The sequence below is a fragment of the Cariama cristata genome, unplaced genomic scaffold (assembly GCF_000690535.1).
Source record: "Cariama cristata isolate BGI_N322 unplaced genomic scaffold, ASM69053v1 scaffold17752, whole genome shotgun sequence".
In the NCBI taxonomy this organism is placed as follows: domain Eukaryota; kingdom Metazoa; phylum Chordata; class Aves; order Cariamiformes; family Cariamidae; genus Cariama; species Cariama cristata.
In genome coordinates, this window is record NW_009602302.1 from 1 (window position 1) to 19,778 (window position 19,778).

At 42.7% G+C, this 19,778-nt stretch overlaps 1 protein-coding gene across 1 annotated transcript; it reads left to right on the forward strand.

The window, feature by feature from the left end:
* Positions 1-4,096: 4,096 nt before the first annotated feature.
* On the forward strand, positions 4,097-19,099 carry HSDL2 (hydroxysteroid dehydrogenase like 2; the record flags this gene model as incomplete). Its single annotated transcript, XM_009694720.1, has 10 exons — positions 4,097-4,260; positions 4,696-4,794; positions 4,913-5,027; positions 7,495-7,598; positions 8,526-8,624; positions 12,386-12,580; positions 13,073-13,144; positions 17,655-17,852; positions 18,403-18,531; positions 18,987-19,099. Coding segments are annotated over 10 exons (1,288 nt in total), but the record flags the coding sequence as incomplete, so codon positions are not given.
* Positions 19,100-19,778: the final 679 nt, after the last annotated feature.

Below are 19,778 nucleotides of genomic sequence, written 5' to 3' on the forward strand. Positions count from 1 at the left end.
GTCTGTGAGCGGGCTTTGCCCGCACCTCGCGTCACGGCGGCCTCCAGTCACGTCACGCCCAGCCGCGAGGTCGCCTGCTTGTGCTTGTGCAACGGGTGGTGACGTCAGAGCGCCGGGTCGGGGAGTTTGCCCGCGGCAGGGAGGCTGGAAGCAAGTCCGGCTGATAAGGGGGCCGGTGGGGACTCGAGAGGCCCTGGAAATCTGTGAGGATCGTTAGTCAGTGGCCTAAAGCGGGGCGTTTTGTAATGGAAATAGTTATTGGAGGGCTTTCCTCTAACTTGGGTAGTGTATCTGTAATTTTATACGTATTAAGCTATTTCTCTTGTTGCAAGCCAGTACCTTTTTACCTGGCAATCAAATTTTATTCCAGTGTAGGATCTTAATTTAGAGTAATTTTCCGCCTTTCTTCAGAACCAGCACTGCTAACAGCCAGGAAGATAAGTTGGTATTATTTGTCCCTGTAGTGCAGGAGTATTCATTAAATTCCTAACGTATCTGTAAGCAATTTGTAAAAAGTGTCCCTGATGTGACCTGCAGGTTTCTCTATTAGCAGTCATGCCTGGTCAGAAAGGAACCTGTCTTATTTATTTCAAGATCCCTGAGACTGCACGGCACAGAAGTGAATTTGACATTTTCTATTTTATTGCCAGAATTCAGTGGCGATGGAAGCAATAACAATGCACCCTTCACAATACGGGTCATAAGCAATTTTAGACAAGCACATGCTTTAAAAACTGGTAAACTACTGGACTGCTAAGTGAATTGAGAAATAAATCCCAAGTTTTGCAAGCTTCTCAGCTTGCTTAGCAGGGTAAAACTGGGCAGTTCTTCTGGGGAAACTGAATAAGCATTTTAAGAGGTTGGTCCGTCTGGCTTTGTGGATGCTGTCACACCAGCTTACAGAGGATAAATGAAACTTGTTGAGTGAGACATGATTAGAAGTACAATGAAGGAAGAAGCAAGAATGGTTAAAAATTAAAAGGAGTGTGAGAGGTAGTATCAAGTTAGCTCAATGTTCCAGAAGGGATGAGGTAAAAATTAATTTTTCCTGTTAATAGGGCTTTGCTTATTTTGGTGAGCACTGTTTCTGTGGCCTGTAGGGGCAGAATTGGAGATTGTGGAGCTAGAATTGAAGGAAGGAGCTCCAGAGAGTGAATGTAATCAGTGGTGATTGTAAGCCTAGGGAGAAGAAGGAGGTTTATGTAGACTGGAGATTGAATAGATTAATAGTTTGGGGAAAGGAATTGAATCTGCAGCTGGACTCTTCCAGATTGGATCATCGGATAATTGAGGTTGGAAGGGACCTTAGAGCTCTCTGGTCAAACCTCTTGCTGAAAGCCAGGTCAGTTGGGAGATCAGACAGGGTTGCGTAGGGCTTTGTCCATTTGGGTCTTGAAAACCTCCAAGGCTGGAAACAGCTCAGTCCTCTGCTCTGTGGCCTGACTATCGCCATGGGGAGGAGGATCTGAACCTCTCTGATTTGAAATTGTCTTCTTTCGAGTTGAAAGGGCTTGTCGCTCATCCTCCTGTGCAGCACCACAGCAGGTGTGCTTGGCTCCATCTCGTCAATCACTGCATAGGTATTGTGAGGCTGCGGCTAGGTCCCCCCAAAGCTGTTCTCCCAGCTGAACTGTCACTCTCATGCAAGTGCTGAGCCTCCAGCCATCTTTGTCTACCTTTGTGGAACTTGCTTCCATTTGTCAACACATACCTCGTGCTGAGGGACCCCAAACTTGTCACAGGATGTAAGTGCGGTCTTATGGGTGCCAAATAGAGGGGCATAATCCCTTCCCTTGATATTCTCGTTATGGCTTTCTTGTAGCCTGGGATGCTGCTGGCTGCTATTGCCAGGCACACTGGTGGCTCATGCTCAGCTTGATCTCTGCCAAGGCTTCCAGGGCCTTTTCAGGGTAGTGCTCCCTGGCAATTCAGTACCCAGCCTGTGTCGTTGCAGGGACTCTTTCTTCCCAGGTGCAGAACTGTGCCTCTCCTTGTTGAATTTCATGAGGTTCCTGTTCATCTAGCCTGTTGGGGACCCTCTGGATAGCCATCAAGCTATCAACCCTCCCCTGCCCTCAAGCCTGTGAACTGGTTGTCATACACCCCCAGAGCATTTTGTCACCTCCTTCAAGTTGTTGATAAAGATGTTAAACAGGACTACTCCAGGAGCAGAGGTGGTACCCCACTTGTTACCGGTCTCTGGGCAGAGTATGACTTACTTACCACGACTCTCTGAGCCTGACCAGCCAACTAGTTTTTTACCCATCAGGTTGTACACCCATCCAGACCATAATATGTTAGATTGGATGCAAAAATGTGAGAGGTGGCGATGAAAACCTTGCTTTCACCCAGCCCATTGAGCAAAGGGCCTGCTTTTACTACCGGTGTAGCAGCAGAAGCTGCTATGCCCTTGATGTCCTTCACAAGTCTCAGCTGCAGGTGAACTTTGGTTTTCCTGACACCACCCCGACATGCACTGGTGGTATTTTCAATTCCTCCTTTGTGGCCTGTCCTTGCTCCCGCTCCCCGTGTGACACCTTTGCACATGGAAGCTGAGTCACGAGTTCCCTGCGTAGCCGTGCTGGTCCCCTGGTACATCTGCTTGTCTTCCTGAATGGACCACGCTTGCCCGTGGAGGGGCTTAAAACCCCACCAGCTTTCCTCGGCTTCCTTCTCCTTCAGAGCTGCTTCTTGCTGGACCCCATTTATCTCTTCCCCGACTAAGCTGGTGTCTGCTGACCAGATTCTGGCCTTACTTGACTGTGTTTTATGATCTGGCGGTGTATTCCAGATACGCACTTTCCTCACTGTGCATGTGACTCTTGACAGCAGTTTTTTGTGATTCGCTGTGTTGTTTTGAGATTTTTCTTTCTGTGCCTTTCCAGGACCCATTTTTGCAGAGGAAAAGCTGTTGGAAATGACACCTGCAGGGCTTCACTGGCTTTCTGGGACCCTGCAGCTGCCTAACCTTGCCACTGCAGGGGAAGATCCCTCACCCTGCCTGCCCCATCCTAGTTTTCTGCCTTCTGAAAGCAAACACTTAGGCTCCTAGAGAGCATTTTAGAGAGGGATCCTCTTGGAGGGAAAAAACAGACCTGGAGAAACAGTAGTAAGTCAAGTCTGGCCCCGACCGAAAGGAACACTAGTGCAGGCTTAGAGGCTGGTTTGTAACATTTGTGATGCAAGTGAAAATGCAGTTGCTGTAGCACATAGTTTATGTGAATTCTCTTGTGGTTGAAAACTTGGACCTCTTGGTTTTTTCCACATAGTTACTGAAAGCAGGCTTTACACAGAACACTGCAATGCACATTCCTTCCTGTGGAAAGCCAATGGACTAAGAGACTTTATTGTCAAATATGCTTTAAACTGGAGTTGATCTTTTGCTTTTCAAAAATTCAGTGACATTGTTTGTGTAAGCCAGACATCTGTCTGACACTCTGAAACGTGTTAGTTTCTCGAGAGGTTTTGATTGGACACATTTTTGGGGGGGGTCTCATTGGATTAAATGCAGTTACTGGGGAAATGATTGAGTTTAGTGTAAAACCTTTTAGAGAAATAATTGTCGTTTCTGAAAATCAGATTTTTGACACTTGCATATGGCACCCTATATGAGCATTGCGGTTCTGGACTTGAACTTTATACCGAGTTGAGACAGCAGTTTTTTGTGTTTAGAGGGCTGTGATCAGTAAATTACAGAGAGCTGTGTAGATGTTGTTTCATTAGAAAGTGGCATTTCATTTTTACAACTTACTCCTTTTCCATTGTTGGAGAACGTAGCAGCTCTGTTGTAAACAGTGTGTTAGACCCTTTTACAAAAACAGAGAAATGTAATTGGGTGACCTGTGTAACCTTCTTCTTTTACAGTGTTTGCAAACTTCGGGACTGGTCTTATCTTCAGTGGTACTGTGCTTTGCTGTAGATGTAGCCGTTTCTTTTGTATGCAGAGGCTGCTTTCTTATTAAAATGATGAAGGCGTTTGTCTGGTTGGAAGACTGTGCTAATTTCTTTGCCCTTAAAGAGTCCTAAAAGTCAGTGATTTACAGGTTTTGCTTCGTTCTCTCTCTCCTTTACCCTCCACTTCCCACTTCACCTTTAGGAAGCTAGCAGGGTGCACTCTCTTCATCACGGGTGCAAGCCGGGGCATCGGCAAAGCCATTGCTTTGAAAGCTGCCAAGGATGGTGCAAACATCGTGATAGCTGCCAAGACAGCTGAGCCCCATCCTACTCTTCCAGGGACTATCTACACTGCTGCAGCAGAGAGTAAGTTGTAATAATTGAGGGTGGGCTTCAGGTGCTGGGCTGGGTATATGCCCTAACTTCATTGTCATACCCGAGTGGAAAACCACATAGACTCTCATAGTTCTGACTCACCTTTAATGAAATAAGCTTAGTGCTTCTCTTGCCTCCCAGGAATGCTGGGAGGTATCAAAATATTACTGTAATGAAGACATGTGTGTATAGGTGTGAAAATGCTATGTTAAGTGAGATGTATGTGTGTACCATACACATTCTTGGTGTTAAGATTTGGTTTTAGCTTCCTTCTTCTTTATGCAACATGTAAAAAGGTCGCAATTTAAGAGTGTGATTTTCAGTGCCTTCTCGAAGCATGTCATTGAATTAGAGATTCTCAGTAGGTTCGTGCTATTTGTTCCATCTGAAGCAAATTTTTAAATGTTTAATTTTTTAATTGTGCAGTTGAAGCAGCTGGAGGAAAGGCTTTGCCATGTGTCGTTAATGTGAGGGAAGAACAGCAAATTATTAATGCCGTGGACAAAGCTGTGAAGACTTTTGGAGGTATGCTAAGGTGTGGGGGAGACATTAACAGGCAGATTGTTCAAACAAAAAGATAAAAGAACAGCCTTGTGCTTTTTGTCTTTAAATGCTGATGTGAAATAGCTTATTTTAAAACCAGGTATCGATATTTTGGTGAACAATGCAAGCGCTATCTCTTTGACTGGCACTTTGGAAACAGAAACGAAGAAAGTCAATCTTATGATGGATGTCAATGTACGAGGAACCTACCTTACGTAAGTGCTAGGCGAAAGAGGCAAAGTAATTGTAACAAAATGTATGATGTTATCTCAGTTTTTCTGAGAAATTGTGTAGTTGTATTGCTGTGCTAGAGTCGGAGTGCAAGTATTCTACATGTGTTCACAGGAAATTGCTCGGTTATTGGCCAACTGATTTGAAATTAATTGCAAGAACTAATTGCAAGGTGGAGTAAACAAGAACCTTATTACTGTAGTCATTAAGTGTTCACAAGCACCTCCATGCAGGTAGGAAGCAGAAACTAGTTTATTTCAAATGAAGCTCCAGCTTGGCTTTCCTAAATGCTGTTTGCTCTTTCATTTCAAGCAAAATGACTTACTCTTTGCTTTCATCAAGTGCAACATTTTGTTTGTCAGCTTCCTTCTCATAAGCTTCTTTCTCATCTTTAGAGGCATTGTATAACTCACCATAGTTAAAAGAGAAGTGTTAAAGATGTAACTTAACAATTTAGTGTTCTCTGCCTACTTTCAGCTTATCAATTCTATCATTTATTTAAATTAACATACCAAGATTTGATTTCACCATTCCTGTGGTCCAAAAAATGAGCAAAATAAGGAAATGGATTCAGTAGGTGAGATGATCTTTAGGTTTACAGGTTGTCATTTAAAGTTGCTGTGTTTTAAAATGAAAACTTTGATTTTGACAGCGTTGTGTTTAAATAATAAAAAAGCCCTTAGAATTATGCAGATTCTCTAAATTCATTTGTTGCTTGGTGTGATCAGGAGCTTTTATATCAAAGTTTTGTGTAGAATAGTGTCTGTCATTCTCCTTTTTGCAGGTGAATCTGGTTATCAGATATTATGATTACATTACTTAGTGTTCTTTTGCTAAGAATCAGTGAAGGAATTTTCCATTAGAATAGTGTAAAAATACACATGAATAGCAGCTTTCTGAATTAGAGACACATGCACGACCTGTAGATAGCACAGAAAGAGAAGGAGGGTGGAACAAAGAAAGACTCTGCTTGCAGAGTGAGATTTCTGTGCTTCCACCCTGTGATGCTTACTTTTGAAAGGCTGTAAGTGTAAGTGGTTCTGCACTCAGAAAGGAAAATTGATTTTGGAGCTTGATGTTCCAGAAAATACTCTGTGGGTATCTCTTGCGAAATCTCTGAATGGGTTCCGCTGTATTGCCAGTGACAAGCTTCGTTTCCCCCTCACTGTCCCAACAGTGACAATTACTTTCTTGATGGTAAATCTAGCTATTCCAAATTAATGGAGAATTCTTAAAGTCGTCTTTGCTTTGGGTGCTACTCTGCCTGATTAAAAGCAGGTTCTGTGTTGCTGCGAATGGAAGAGTATATGAAAGATTAATGCCTCTCAAGGGAGGTTACGAATGGTCTTTGTCATTGCGTTTATAACTGTCAGTCGGGAAGACCTAGTCAAACATTTCAGCGTTTTCTTCCCCTTGCTTTGTATGTTGCTTCTGTTCATAATTTGTAGAGATCTGTTTTCAATTTAATGTTCAGAAAGTTACAATAGCTATCAAACAAAATGGTGTGGATATTTTGTCTGTGTGGAGGGGGTAGGGAGGATGTCCCGTCTTACGGAGTGTAGCTATTGACATATTCTTGGTTCCTGTGCATTAAGAAATTGAGACATCTGTTAGTGAACCTTGCACGCTGCCACTGAAAAGAGTTGTGGTCACAGGACATTTAAGCAGGTGGTAAATGATTTACTTTACTACTGTCATGATTTTGCTCTTGAAGATGTCCCTTATGTGGCTGACAATATGCCTGGGTCCTCTTGAAATGTGTGAACAGTAGGTCAGTAGTGTAGTCCACTGCAGTGGTGTTCTTCCTGTGAAGCTTAGTTAAAAATTCTCTGGTGGAGATAAAATGCAAACATGTACCCTAGTGCTACAAGTGAAGTCAAATGATGGTTCCTGTAAAGTAAAGTTTATGACTTACAGATATGTGTAAATTCTAAGTTGAATGAAATAGTGACTCTTCCAGTTAGCAGAGAATAAATTTTCAGTTTTGCTTGGAATATTTGTAATAGCCTCCCACAGTACAGTATGATTTCTTTAATGTGGTTTGAAAGAAGAAATAGGTATGGGATCAGAAGATAATATGATTAAATGATGCTCTGCTCTGTTAATTTCACTTTTTACCTCACACTGTTTTATTGCCCCTACTAGAACTATTACAAGGAGAATATGGCTTCTGAGCATCTGGAAAATCAGCTTTAGTGGACGCTGCTGCATTATTTGGAGAATGTGGTCCAGTTAGCAGGAATAAATATTAGGCTTGAGATAAGTGAGCTAGGACAGACTTTTTTTTTTGTTCTTTATATCAGTTAAATAATTGATACAAGGGCAGAGTCTCAGCTGAGTGTTGGATTTTCATGAAAATTAAAATACTGGTCTGCTAATATGGTTTTTACTGTAATTATAGGTGTTCCATAAAATAAGAGATGAGCAATTTGTCTGAATCATGTCTTTCAGGTCTAAAACATGCCTTCCCCACTTGAGGAAGAGTAGGAACCCCCATATCCTGAACCTCAGCCCACCTTTGAATCTGCATCCCATGTGGTTCAAAAATCATTGTGGTGAGTAACATTCAGAGCCTTTGTTGTTATGTTTTCAGAACCATGTAAATCCGTATTGAAATGTGCAGGAGTGCCAGCCCAGAATGCCAGATCTTGTATCTTTAGCACTATATACAGACTGGCACTAACAGTTCCCCAGACTGTTTTGTACCTAACCTAAAAAAAATTGTTGTGTGGGAAAATGTAGTGCAGGTTTCATGGCCTAATACATCCTTTATGTTTTCAAGAATGTTTTCAAGGTAAGAGTTTGTGCTTTTTCATGGGAATTCTTAAGACTACAAAATATTTTCTGTTCCAAATAGAGATTGAAACCCATAATCTATTTTCTTACTAATTCAGTTTCACATTTGATTTAACAAAGATAAAGCTCAATGTTGTCTTTTGAGGTGGGAAAGGGACTCCATTTTGTCTTGAGGTTAATGTTGGTTATTTTAAAACTGAAAAAAAACCTTTCCATTTTGGACGCTTGTCATGTTAAACTGTTCCAGCAATTCCCAGTTTTTCCCCAAAAAAGTTTCCCTTCTGAAAATAGATGACAAGGATCTAGAATTTCCTGGGTTTGTTTTTTTCTTTTTTCCGTTTTTGTTTTCTATGGGATAGTAGTTTTGTCGTCAGTGGCTGGTATGCCTTCTTGTCAGTGTGCTGTGTATAAAAAGCACAACAAAACCACCATACGGCTAGGCTTCAGTTGTTTTTGTCAAAACGTGTAGCTCTCATTTTGTTTGTAGCGAAAAGATGGCAGACTACAGTTTGTATCTGCTGAGGGTGGTGGGCAGAAGGGAGAGATTTTTGACTTTATGGACATATTGTTTTGTCCCCAAAAACTTAGTTTTCCTTAGGAACAAATAATTTGGTTTTTTCTTTCCTTCATAATTAAAGTTCTGTTGATAGAGTGTAAATTTTTTTTTTTCATACTTCTTGTCTTAGCGTATACCATTTCTAAATATGGAATGTCCATGTGTGTCTTGGGAATGGCAGAAGAATTTAGAGGAGAAGTTGCTGTCAATGCTTTATGGCCTAAAACAGGTGATTTATTTTTTTTTTCTTTAATGCTACTAAAGTAATGATTTTCCGCATTTTGTCTTCTACAGCTTGTTTTATTTGACTTTGAATATACTTCAATGTAAGTCAATAGACTTCTTCTGGAATTGGTTCAGGAGAATAAGCTGTTCTTTTGGATATTGTTTTTTTTATCCTACACGGGTGCTGGTTTTCATTCCTAGTTCTCACTAGACCATTGCCACTTTGATCCAAACTCATCTTCAGCTAGTGAGCAACCTGTTCAACCCGTTCAGTTGGCTGAAGCATCTGTGTAGTATTTGGCTTGTCTGTTCTCTTTCTCATGCACCCAGAGTTTTGGTTTGGACAGAGTCACAAAAGTATTAGCATAATTTCATTAGTAGGTATTAAACGTCTGCGTATGTAGTACTATTTAGAATTCCTTGCTAGTTAAATTTTCAGAGCATAGATGGAACCGACAAGATACATACCTCCGTAAATGCAGAAGTAATTAAAAAAACCTCTGTTGTAGAAGTTTTGGTGCAGTGGGCCAGCAAATGGTTGTTTGCAGAACCATCTGTTTGCAAGTCACAGGAAATGAAAGAGCTGTATGGAAGAAAAACAGCTCGATGCTCCCACATTGCATTAACTTCAGTTTGTTGTCTGTGCGTCAGTGAGGATCAGGGCTGCTGTTCAAGGCCTGGGCAGCTGTTTGCCCAAGAGGCCAGTCTCTTCGCCCCAAGTACATCTATGTGCAGAAATGATACTGATGTTAAAATCAGTAAAGACAGAGGGTAATCCTGCCCTTTAGTGGTGTGAGACCAGTCATTTCGTAACAGTGGTGCTACGAAACATTACAAAAGCAGAGTTTATTCCCTTAACTAGTGGAGGGAGGGAAGAAGGAAGAGCAAATAAAAATACGGACCAAGATCCTCTTCTGGGGCCAGTGCTCTAGTGTTAGAAGTGTTGGTACCCAGGCATTTTTCAATGTTTTCCTGTTAGGAGCTGCAGTTCCCTTTTAACTAACTGGTTATACTAGGTGTTTATTTTGCAATGTAGGTGTTTTCCCCCACCCATCTGAATAATTCAGCTTCCTGTTTTTCATGGCGAGGGAAAATAGAACCTAGGAGAACTTGTCCACCCACTCATGATGAAGAATTTTTCAGAGGGGTGGCTAATTTTATAGGCAGAATTTACATTAAGTCGTATGTTGCATAGGTGAATACATTATTTCTTTCCAGCGTTTGCATATGCTGCAGCACTCCAAATGTCAGTAATAGTACCAGTGTCCCAGATATGGTCTGGTATTAAAGGATGTCTATGATGGTATTAATTAAACTGCTAGAAAATGTGACATTCTTATTGAGGAGGAACTCCAATCCAAAGAAAGTAGTATCTTTCTCTTATGCATTAGAGTGCCACTGTGTCCTTGGTAACACATTTGTACCTGCTAAAATGAGTAAGAGAATAACACTTGTTATAGAGTGCAGCTAATACCTGTCCCCTCAGGAACTGCAGAACATGAGGCTTGGAAGTGCAGGAAGACTCAGTTTACAAATGACAACAGTATATTCTAATAAATGCTTTTTTAATAAAGATTTCTCTCTGTGAGATGCAGCAAAGTAATTTAAAAGTAATTAAGCTTTCTGTAAAATCAAAGATATGGAGACAGAGCTTTGTATTTGCTGTATGTGTTCTTGCTCATTCAGTTTAAGACTCTTAGAAATATTAGATGAGCTCTCAATATTTATATAAATCAGTGATACCTCCATGAAAACTGATGTGCCCTCAAGTGTAACAGAGGATAATAATGTGCAAATTCTCCAGTACAAAAGATGTTATTTTTGGAAGGTTCATCTTCCAAAGGTGAGAACGTTAACTACTGTCATATGATCGCCAAAGAGAGTTACAGACTTCCACAGTATCTAAAATACAGTTGCAGAGTTCTTAATTAAAAAATCCACTATAATCTCATACAAATATGATAGCTTTAGTGCTAGTGTGGATGCCAGTATCTGTTGATTCATCCAACTCTTTAACCATGTTAAAGTATGCTGGTAATAAGATGCCAGGAGCTCTCCATTTATCTAAAAATGAAAGAGGAAGCCTACCAAAAGGGCAAGGGCAATCCCATCACTAAGAGTGCATGTGAATAATAGAGGTATCCTGGGACAGGACTGGAAGACTCTTCGTGTGCTTTAGAGGAAAAACAGCAGCACTTTATATGAAATAGGTAGAACAATGTGCAGCCAGACTATGAGGCAGTACCTGTGTAAACCCATTTCGCTTTGGTCTGTGCGCATAGGCTTACTGTGCTTGGAAGCATAATAGTTGACACTAACAGAGAAGTGGCAGAAGCGTGGGCCAGCAAAGTTGAACAGGTTAATGAATCTTCAGAATAGTGGAATATATTCAGGTCAACAGAACCTGGTAAATTTCATCAGAGTATTTGACAGAAATATTCCCTGAACTATTGGTAGTTATTTTTAAAAAATTAAAAAATCATGCAGGACAGATCGCATTTCAGAGGACCAAAGAAAGGCAAATTTATTTCCTATCCTTAAAAATGAGAAAAAGACCTAGGAAGACCTAGGTGTAATCCGTTTGCCACTTTTTTTATTTAGGTGTGTATTTATAGCAGTTCAGTTGATTAGAAAAGAAGAAGCTGAGGTTGGTCAAAGATAAATGAAACCTAGGGGCTAATCCTCACCACAGAAGAGTAGAATAAGGGAGTCAACAAGGACATCTACCCACTCTCGCACTTCTCTAGAAAACACTTGAACGGGATCTCCCTGACCAGCATTGAAAACTGCCATCCTTTTTCCCAGTTCCTACTTTAGAAGGTGAATGAGCCAGCTCAGGTAGATGTGTCCTGCACAGTGCCCGTTCTTTGCATTTTAAGGGATGTTGGGATCATTTCTGCATCAAAGCTGCTGTTACTTTGTGTGGAATGGAAACGCTGAAAGGAGGGCGTGATTTAAAATCAGGTTTATATTTCCACCTCCAGGATCTGCCGTTCCCAGGTGTAGGAGAGGATTTGCCAATCTGTCCCAAAACGTGCGGGCAGAGTGTTGAGTCTTAAACAGCAGATGGGGAAAAGTCATGAAGCAGAACTGTATGACGGGAAAGCAGTAATACAGCAAATGCCAAAAGCTGCAACCAAACAGCCTCTCTGTGGAACAGGATGAAAGAAAAATGGAATGGATACTTGGAAGAGCAAATTAGACTTAGACTGGAACATGCCACAATGTTAATAGCTCCCTTGGGGAACGCATAAAGAAGACTAATGGAATGGTGCAGAAGTTAGTAGGATTAATTAATAAAACAACCAGAAGCTTAGGAGGTCTGAATTTTATTCTTAGGTCTAACACAGCCTTTCTTGAACAAGTTATTGGAGTTTTTGCTATTCGGTTTCTCATTAATTTAGGAGAGACACTTTGGTATCTCATGGGAGTTATTACAAGGCTAAAATTAAGCATCAAGATTTTCAGTGTGATAATCACCAAAGGAAATAATCCATGGCAGGAGGCACTGATAAAGGGATAGAGGGATGTGACTGTCATAAAAAGTGCTGCCCATTATTCCACTTTTTGGTTCCTTTAATAGTTTTCTGGTTTTTACCAGTGCTTCTAGAGAATTATTTGTTGGTTGGTAGTATTTCAAAGTTTTGTCTTCCTACCATTTCCTGTTGCATGAAAGGAAAACAAAATTTGTGTACTTGCCAGAGAAACAGGAATTTCATGTAATCAGTGTTAAAGCTTTGTTTTCTCACCCTCCAAACTTTCTAGCCATACATACAGCTGCTATGGATATGCTGGGAGGATCTGGAATAGAAAAACAGTGCAGGAAAACGGATATCCTTGCAGATGCTGCATATTGCATTTTAACAAAACCAAAAAGTTTCACTGGAAACTTCATTATTGATGAAGTTCTGCTGAGAGAAGAAGGAGTTAAAGATTTTGATGTCTATGCAATTGTACCAGGTAAAACAAATTTTTAAGGTGAGAAATAAGTTCATGAAGGAGGGAAGGCCATATGGAGAATATTAATGTAGTTTTGTTTCTAGTGGTCTTAACTTAATCTGTAAAAGGTTGCTTTGCCTCAGCTTTCAGAAGATGCATTCCTGGAAAGGACATACGAGTACGAGTCCACTGAGCGTCTAATCATCAAGTGCATATTAAATTAGGAAAATACTTTAATGAAAAGAAAATGTATCTGCACTGTAGATATATATATTACTATTTACTGGCTACTGAAATAGAATTTTTTTTCTCTTCTTCACGTGTTTTTCATTGCAAATTTAAGAAGCTTCTGGGTCAGATTTTAAATGACCCAAACTCTAAACATGTTATTTCATGCTATGTCTTTTTTTCAAATGTACTTATAAACTTGGCTGTAGCTTCATACAAAATAGATTCCTGTTTGTGCTGTCCAACTTTACTTGGACTTACTGTTACATTTTTCCTACCCTTTAGGTCACCCCCTGATGCCTGACTTCTTCTTGGATGCTGAAACTGACAAGACAGCCATGAAACAAGAAGGATATGGTAGGGGAAGGACCAGGGACATTGGCCAAACGGAGATTACGTAGGGGCCTACATGGAATGAAAAACAGTGGAGTCGAGTCGTTTCCAACATCCTTTCGTTCTCTGCTGGATCTGTGAGATTTTGCTTAGAACTGAGCCTGTTCCTAGTCCTGCTCGAAACACCGGAGCTTTCCCTCCGTCTTGCCTGCCATCCCAGTTCGTCAGAATGCCCGCAGCCGGACTGTTTGTCTTCTGCTCACCCATACCTCTCCCTTCCTTTGCCTCCTCCACAAGTCCCTCTTAATTCACACTAACTGCGAGGTCAGGCCTCGCCTCCAAATCCTGCACTGCCACATCCACATGTAACTCTTCCCACATCAACTCCTCCTCCCTCTCTTGCCCGCTGGAGGCTCTGACCTCCTCCTGCCCTTGCTGTGCTGCCTGCCTGTTGCTACAAGTTGGCGGCTTGTCTTTTCCCCCTTCAGCTTTCACGCAGAGATTCTGCGCAGTGTCCTAAGAGGGATTCGTGTTTGACAGCTGATGCTAGAAGGGGAAAATCACCTGGTGGGGCTGAACTCCCTGTAAGAATTGAGACGGGTTTTACTGACCTAAAGAGAAATCAAATTAAGCCATAATCAGGTGCGCTAGTCCTTGTGTGTTGAGATGATAGTTGTTGTTTCACTGTCACTGCAGTTCCCATTGTCACAGGGCTCCATACTCCTGTAGGAATGACGCGTGACCAAGGTGAAGGGGCCAAAGGCTGTCTGAACACATTGCACCTGGAGTGCCTTTCATGCTGCTTGCTTTCTGAAGGTTGCCATCCTGCATGGATGAAGGCAAAACTGCTTTACTGAGAAGATCTTCTTCAGGCATGACTCTCCTTCAGCCTCTCTCCAGCCACTCAGCCCAAGTAAGGAGGAATGCAGGGCTTGACTGTGACACGCTCCGTGCCAGGCTTGTAAGCCTCAGGCCTGCAATGAGCTCCATGTAAGTGAGCCATCGTGACTGCGTAGAGAGCTGCTGGGTTCAGCCAGGTGGAGACATACCTGCAGGAGAAGGCCCTATGCTTCTTCCCTTCAAGTCTTTCTTTCTGTCCAGTATTTAATAGGGGAAACGGAGGGATGGACCTTTTTTCCACACCAGGAGGGTCAGTTTACCTCCTAGGAGGTTTTCTAGCGTGAGAAGCAAATAACATTTGAAAAAGCACTGCAGAAGCTGGAAGGCTTGTGCATTGGCTTTCGGCAGTTTTGCTGATGCCTGCGCATTAGGCCCACAGCTCACCCCCGGCTAATTTCTGACAATAATGAATTCTTTCTCTATTTCAAGTTGTTTTTTCTTTTTTCTCTTCTCCCAAGAGCTTGGACTTAAGCTATTTGGCAAAACCCCTTTTCTCATTTGCGGGGTATGATTTAGGGAAGTGACTCAGTAGTTAAAGCTAGTGAAAAAATGTTACCTCCTGCAGGACTTTCATGGTATAAAACCAGTGCCTTATTTTGAAGGATCCATTCAGCCCTTCTTAACCATCTGAATTGTGGTACTATGAAGGTCACAGGTAAATATTGCTGGGAAGAGAAATTAAATAGCAAATAGCACATTTCGCCGGAGTGTCTCATTTGCCTTGCTAAATTTGTACAAGAGAACAGGCTGGAGAGCCTCCATTGCTTCTTAGATGAAACTTGCACAATATACACAATTTAAATAATTTTTAGATGAAATGGAGAAGTCTTTTTTAGAAAAGCATTGCTTTTACTTTTTCAGAATTGTAGTGTGAAGTAGGAGGGCAACCAAGAATGGCTCGTGCCAACTGGGAGGCTTGTGCATTGGCTTTCGGCAGTTTTGCTGATGCCTGCGCATTAGGCCCACAGCTCACCCCCCGGCTCCAGGTGCTGAGCTGCAGGGGAGCAGAGGTTTCCCATGGGCTGAGCACCCCTGCGTCTGTGCCCGAGGTCCGGCGGCGGGGGAGGCATCCCCCCAAACTGCCCTTCCCTCCCATGGTGCAGCATTCATCCTGGAGCAGCGCTAGCCCCTGACCCCCACAGCTGCTCACAGGAGAGCATGGTACACCCTTCTCTTTCAAAAACTCCTTTAACTTTACGGGGTCAGGCATTTTGTCCATCAGCCTTTTAATTTATGCAACCTCTGCCATAGCATTGCAGCAACACCTCCCTGGCTGCCACTGCTCCCTCTGCCATTGTGGACCGCTGTTGCTGGCAGTGCCCGGCTCTGCCAACAGTTTCTCGTTCCTCAGCCTTCACCCATGGCTCACCTGGCTTCACGGAGGAAAGTGATGAGGAAAGCGTGGCCGTTTGGAAGGAGGTAGCGAGAATGGTCCTAGTGAGCGATGTCAGCTGCGCCCTGAGTGTCCTCAGGATAGTGAGAAGACCTTTCAGGCCAGCAGTCAGCTCTGAAAACACCGTGTCTCCTCCAGGCTAACGATCCCAACAAACTTGCTTCTGCCCTTCCAGCCTCCTGTGTGTTTGAGTGGAATTTGGCCTTTCACCATCACTCAAGTCTTAAGCACTCTTTAGTGGATATATCTCAAAATGAATACAGAAATAGGTAGAAACATCCAATTTTTCAGGTAGAAAGTGAGGCAAGCAGAGGAACACCACTTGTCCGAGATCACATAGCATGCCAGGGGTGTAGATCACTGATACTCCTGCCCCATGGGCTGTATGGTATTCTTTCGCCTGTTCACTGTTAACAAATGTGCACCCTAATGAGCAGTGCTGTTATTTCAACCCGTTAAGAAGAGAATTTTTAGCAAAAGAATCATTATACTTAAAAGATTGCCCTTAAACAGACTACTTTTTGATTGGAACTTTAAATAAGATTTGGATACATAACAACAAAGGCTAAGAACATTTCTGGGTACACTGCTACTAGAAGTAGTCCCCAAATTTGGCTGCAACTGTAAGAATTTGTTAGAAATAAGTAAGGAGCGTGGAGGAGAGGTGTGCAGAGGGGAGAGGAGGTGGGTTTTTCTTAGTGTTTATTTGTTTTTACTTGTTCATAAGAAAATAATTACATATTTATATTAATTGATAATGAATTTAATTGATTGAAATTCCCCAACTCAAAACTATTTTTTTGCTGCCTAGAACGATGTGTATATTACTACATACCCGCTAATGACATAGTTTCTCACTTCCAAATGTTTTCCATAGCAATTTGAAAACGCTTCTAGTTTTGATGGTAGCAGTGAAGATTGAAAGATGTAGGACGGGAAGAACTGTGTGTACAAGTCGATTGGTTCTGGTGCTAATGAATGCCGTGTGCATTTCAAGTTGGTTGGGGCTTTTTTTTCTGCCAGGAGCATGGATTCCCTTCAAGCTATTTGCAAAACCCCTTTTCTCATTTGGAGGGTAAGATTTATGAAGGTGGCTGTGGAGCCTCTGTACTTAAAGCTAGGGAACGAATGTTACCTTCCACAGGACTTTGAAATTTTCATTGTTTATAATCAGTGCCTTATTTTGAAGAATCTTTTTTTATACTGAAGGTCACAGGTAAATATTGCTGGAAAAAATACTAAAAGTCTAAGAGCACATTTTGCAGGAGTACCATATGATCTGTCTTGACAAATTTATCTAAAAAAAGGTCTCTGTTGCTTCCTAGGTGAAACTTGCATGATGTACAATCTCTTAGATGAAATGCAGAAATCTTTTTTTAGAAAATGGTTGGTTTTGCTATTTCAGAATTGTGGTGCGTGAAGTAGGAGGGCAACCAAGAATGCTGAACGGGTTTCACAGGAGTGCTAAAACAGGGAAAAGAGAAGGGCAGAGGAGGCCAAGTTTGAACAGCGTCCCTTTCCCTGGGAAATACTTTTTGAGCAATCACAGTAGGACTGTTCTGCCAGGGACGGATGGTGATCGTTCCATGGGCCTCACAACGCAGGTTATTTAGTAGGGACTCACAGAATAGTCCTAACTGGTTTTTTGACATTGAAGACACCTAAGAGACTTGCTACAGCCTTTTTAGAGGCTGTTCAACTTGATCAGCCTTGTAAATTGCAAAGGCTGTCCGTTATCGTTAACTGTACCCATTCGCTGTGGTATAGTAAGATGCTGACGAAAGCAGTGAACTGACTTACAGAATAATGGAAATATCCATGTCTTAGCAAGATAGACAAGGCAGAAGTATTTTGAGGTGAAAGTGGTGTTTATTAAAGACGCCAACTTATTTTTGGTGAGTGCTGTCAGGAGTGTATGGATTGCGTTAGAAAACGGTGTGCTGTGTAAGCATTTGTAATGAACTGTGAACAGTCTGAATTTTGCTGTGGTTTTATTTTCACTTTTCTTTTGACGTATTAGGAAGCAAAATGTATTGCAGAGTGACCGTCAGTGCTGTACACCTGTTCAGATTCCCAGGTGCAAAAGCCATCCTTTACCAGTATTAATACTGAAAGGGGCAAATCCTCATTTTCCCTGCTGCGCAGCTTAAATCCTTTCAAACGGATCTCTCTACGCACGTTTCTACCTGCAGTTTTAAAGTGTTCTGCATTTGAAAGACAAAAATAATCTCTTTCTTGTAGGTGCTTCCCAAGCGGTCAAGGAGCAGAAGAAATCAGGTGGATCCCAGGATGAAGGATCAGATGGGGCTAAGGTCAACACAGACTCTGCTCCAGCCAAGCCATTGAGTCCTGTTGCAGACACATTCAGAGTTATCCAGGGGGCACTGAGCGAAGAGTACGTGAGAACTACTCAGGGTGTCTTTCAGTTTGAATTATCTGGTAAGACCATCACTTGTAAAACCTTCACATGCTCACGCTCCTAGAGTAAAAGGCACTGGGTGTTTTGAAACAGAAGCTCTCACCTTTTGAAGCTGATCCTGAAACAGACCGCCCTTTCTTCTGTTCCGTGGGATGCTCCTTCTCGGGACCAACCTCAGCCCGCGCAGGGAGCTTCTGCCACCCCCCGCGTACAGGGGCAGGCTTTGTCACAGCGCTGGTCCTGCCGCACAGGCTTAATGTAATGATAGACTGGGGTGCTCGCGGAGTCCTGTTAAAAGCGGCACCTGCCGCCAGCTCTGCCAGCAAAGTGCTGCCTTGGGGCTCTTCTGTCCGTGTCCCCGACGCGTGGTGCTGCAGGGCGTCTGCCAGAGACTGGCTTTGCCTGTGCGCAGGACGTGGGGCAAGTGGTAACTTCTTGCAGAGCACCGCCAGCGGGTGTGCTGCCACGTAACAGCTCCAAATGGACACGGCAGCGGCCATCTGACAGGGAGCAATAGGGAGGGCATGGCGCACCTTGATGCCTTGTCACCTCTTCTCGCTCTCTGTTCAGGTGATGAAGGAGGCACTTGGTATATTGACCTGAAAACCAAGGCTGGGAGCGCTGGTTTCGGAAAGCCTCCTGTGACGGCTGATGTGGTTATGAACATGTCGAGTGCCGACTTTGTGAAGATGTTCACAGGTGAGTGACAAAGGCATTTGCCAGGGTGGACGCAGGTACCGGTGCCCAGAAAACCTTCTGCTGATGGGCAAACAGACAGCCTCCTGGCTTTGTCATGCTGGGATGGAGGAGCTTTCGGCTTGTTGTGGCTCCGGTGAAAGTGTAGGGTGGAACTCCTCGGATTGTTCTGCACTCTCTTGTTCTGCGAACGGGACGGGCACAAAAGCTTATACGGCTTTTATTAACCAGATATTGAAATTTTAGCAGCGAGTGTAGCTTCAGAAAGAATCCAGTCAATCTGGCGGATTTGTCTTCTGCACATCTCTAATTTGTGTTTCCTAAATGCGCACTGCTTTTACGGCAGAACTTGGTAGCAATATAGCTACTAGGTCTCACTGTAGTGGCATTATGTTTTCCGTGCACAGGCTGTCTGCAGCTCCTTTTCATTTTCTGATAGTTCTGTTTCTTCTTTTTAGGTAAACTAAAGCCGACCCTGGCCTTCATGTCAGGAAAATTAAGGATTAAAGGTAACATGGCGCTAGCAATAAAGCTCGAGAAGATGCTGACACAGCTTACCTCTAAACTGTGAGGGGAAACCCTTACGAGCAGAACAGTGGCCTTTCATACATAACTGCAATGCTGTTTTAAAATGGTAGTCCTCGTTTTTCTCTGATGCAATATAATAAGAATGGATAAAACATGAGATTTTTTTAGTGAAGAAATAACTCCGCGTGATTTAGACTAGAAGGTATTTGTCTGATTAAACGAATTCCTTCTCAAGAATACACATACGAGGTTGCAGGCGTTTTCTTTCCTTCTGCTCCTCTGGATCAACGCAGGACACCTGAACTAAGTTTTTTCCCACATAGCTGCTTGCACACATGTCCCATAAATAAGGGGGGAGGGGAGCACATGTCACCCTGTTTCTGTCATGGAAATGCCATGCCGAGATTCCTGAGCTGGCTTAGAAGTGGAAGCAATATGGTCAGTTTAGCAGGGCCCTGATTACCCTTGGTAAATGAATATCTCATTAATTATTCTTTTTTTGCTTTCCTGAGTTTATTATTACCTACACTAGTTCTCATACCTCTGTATTGCACTGAGTTAGGCTGCACGGACATACTGAGTGATATGCAAGTTTTCTTTTTGTGCAAAGGTACGTGTGCACACACACACTCTCCTACACAGACTGCCCTGCCCCTGACTGCCACAGACAAGGTGCTGTCTTCCACAGCACCTTCACTCTGGCCACAGTCGTAAGAGACGAC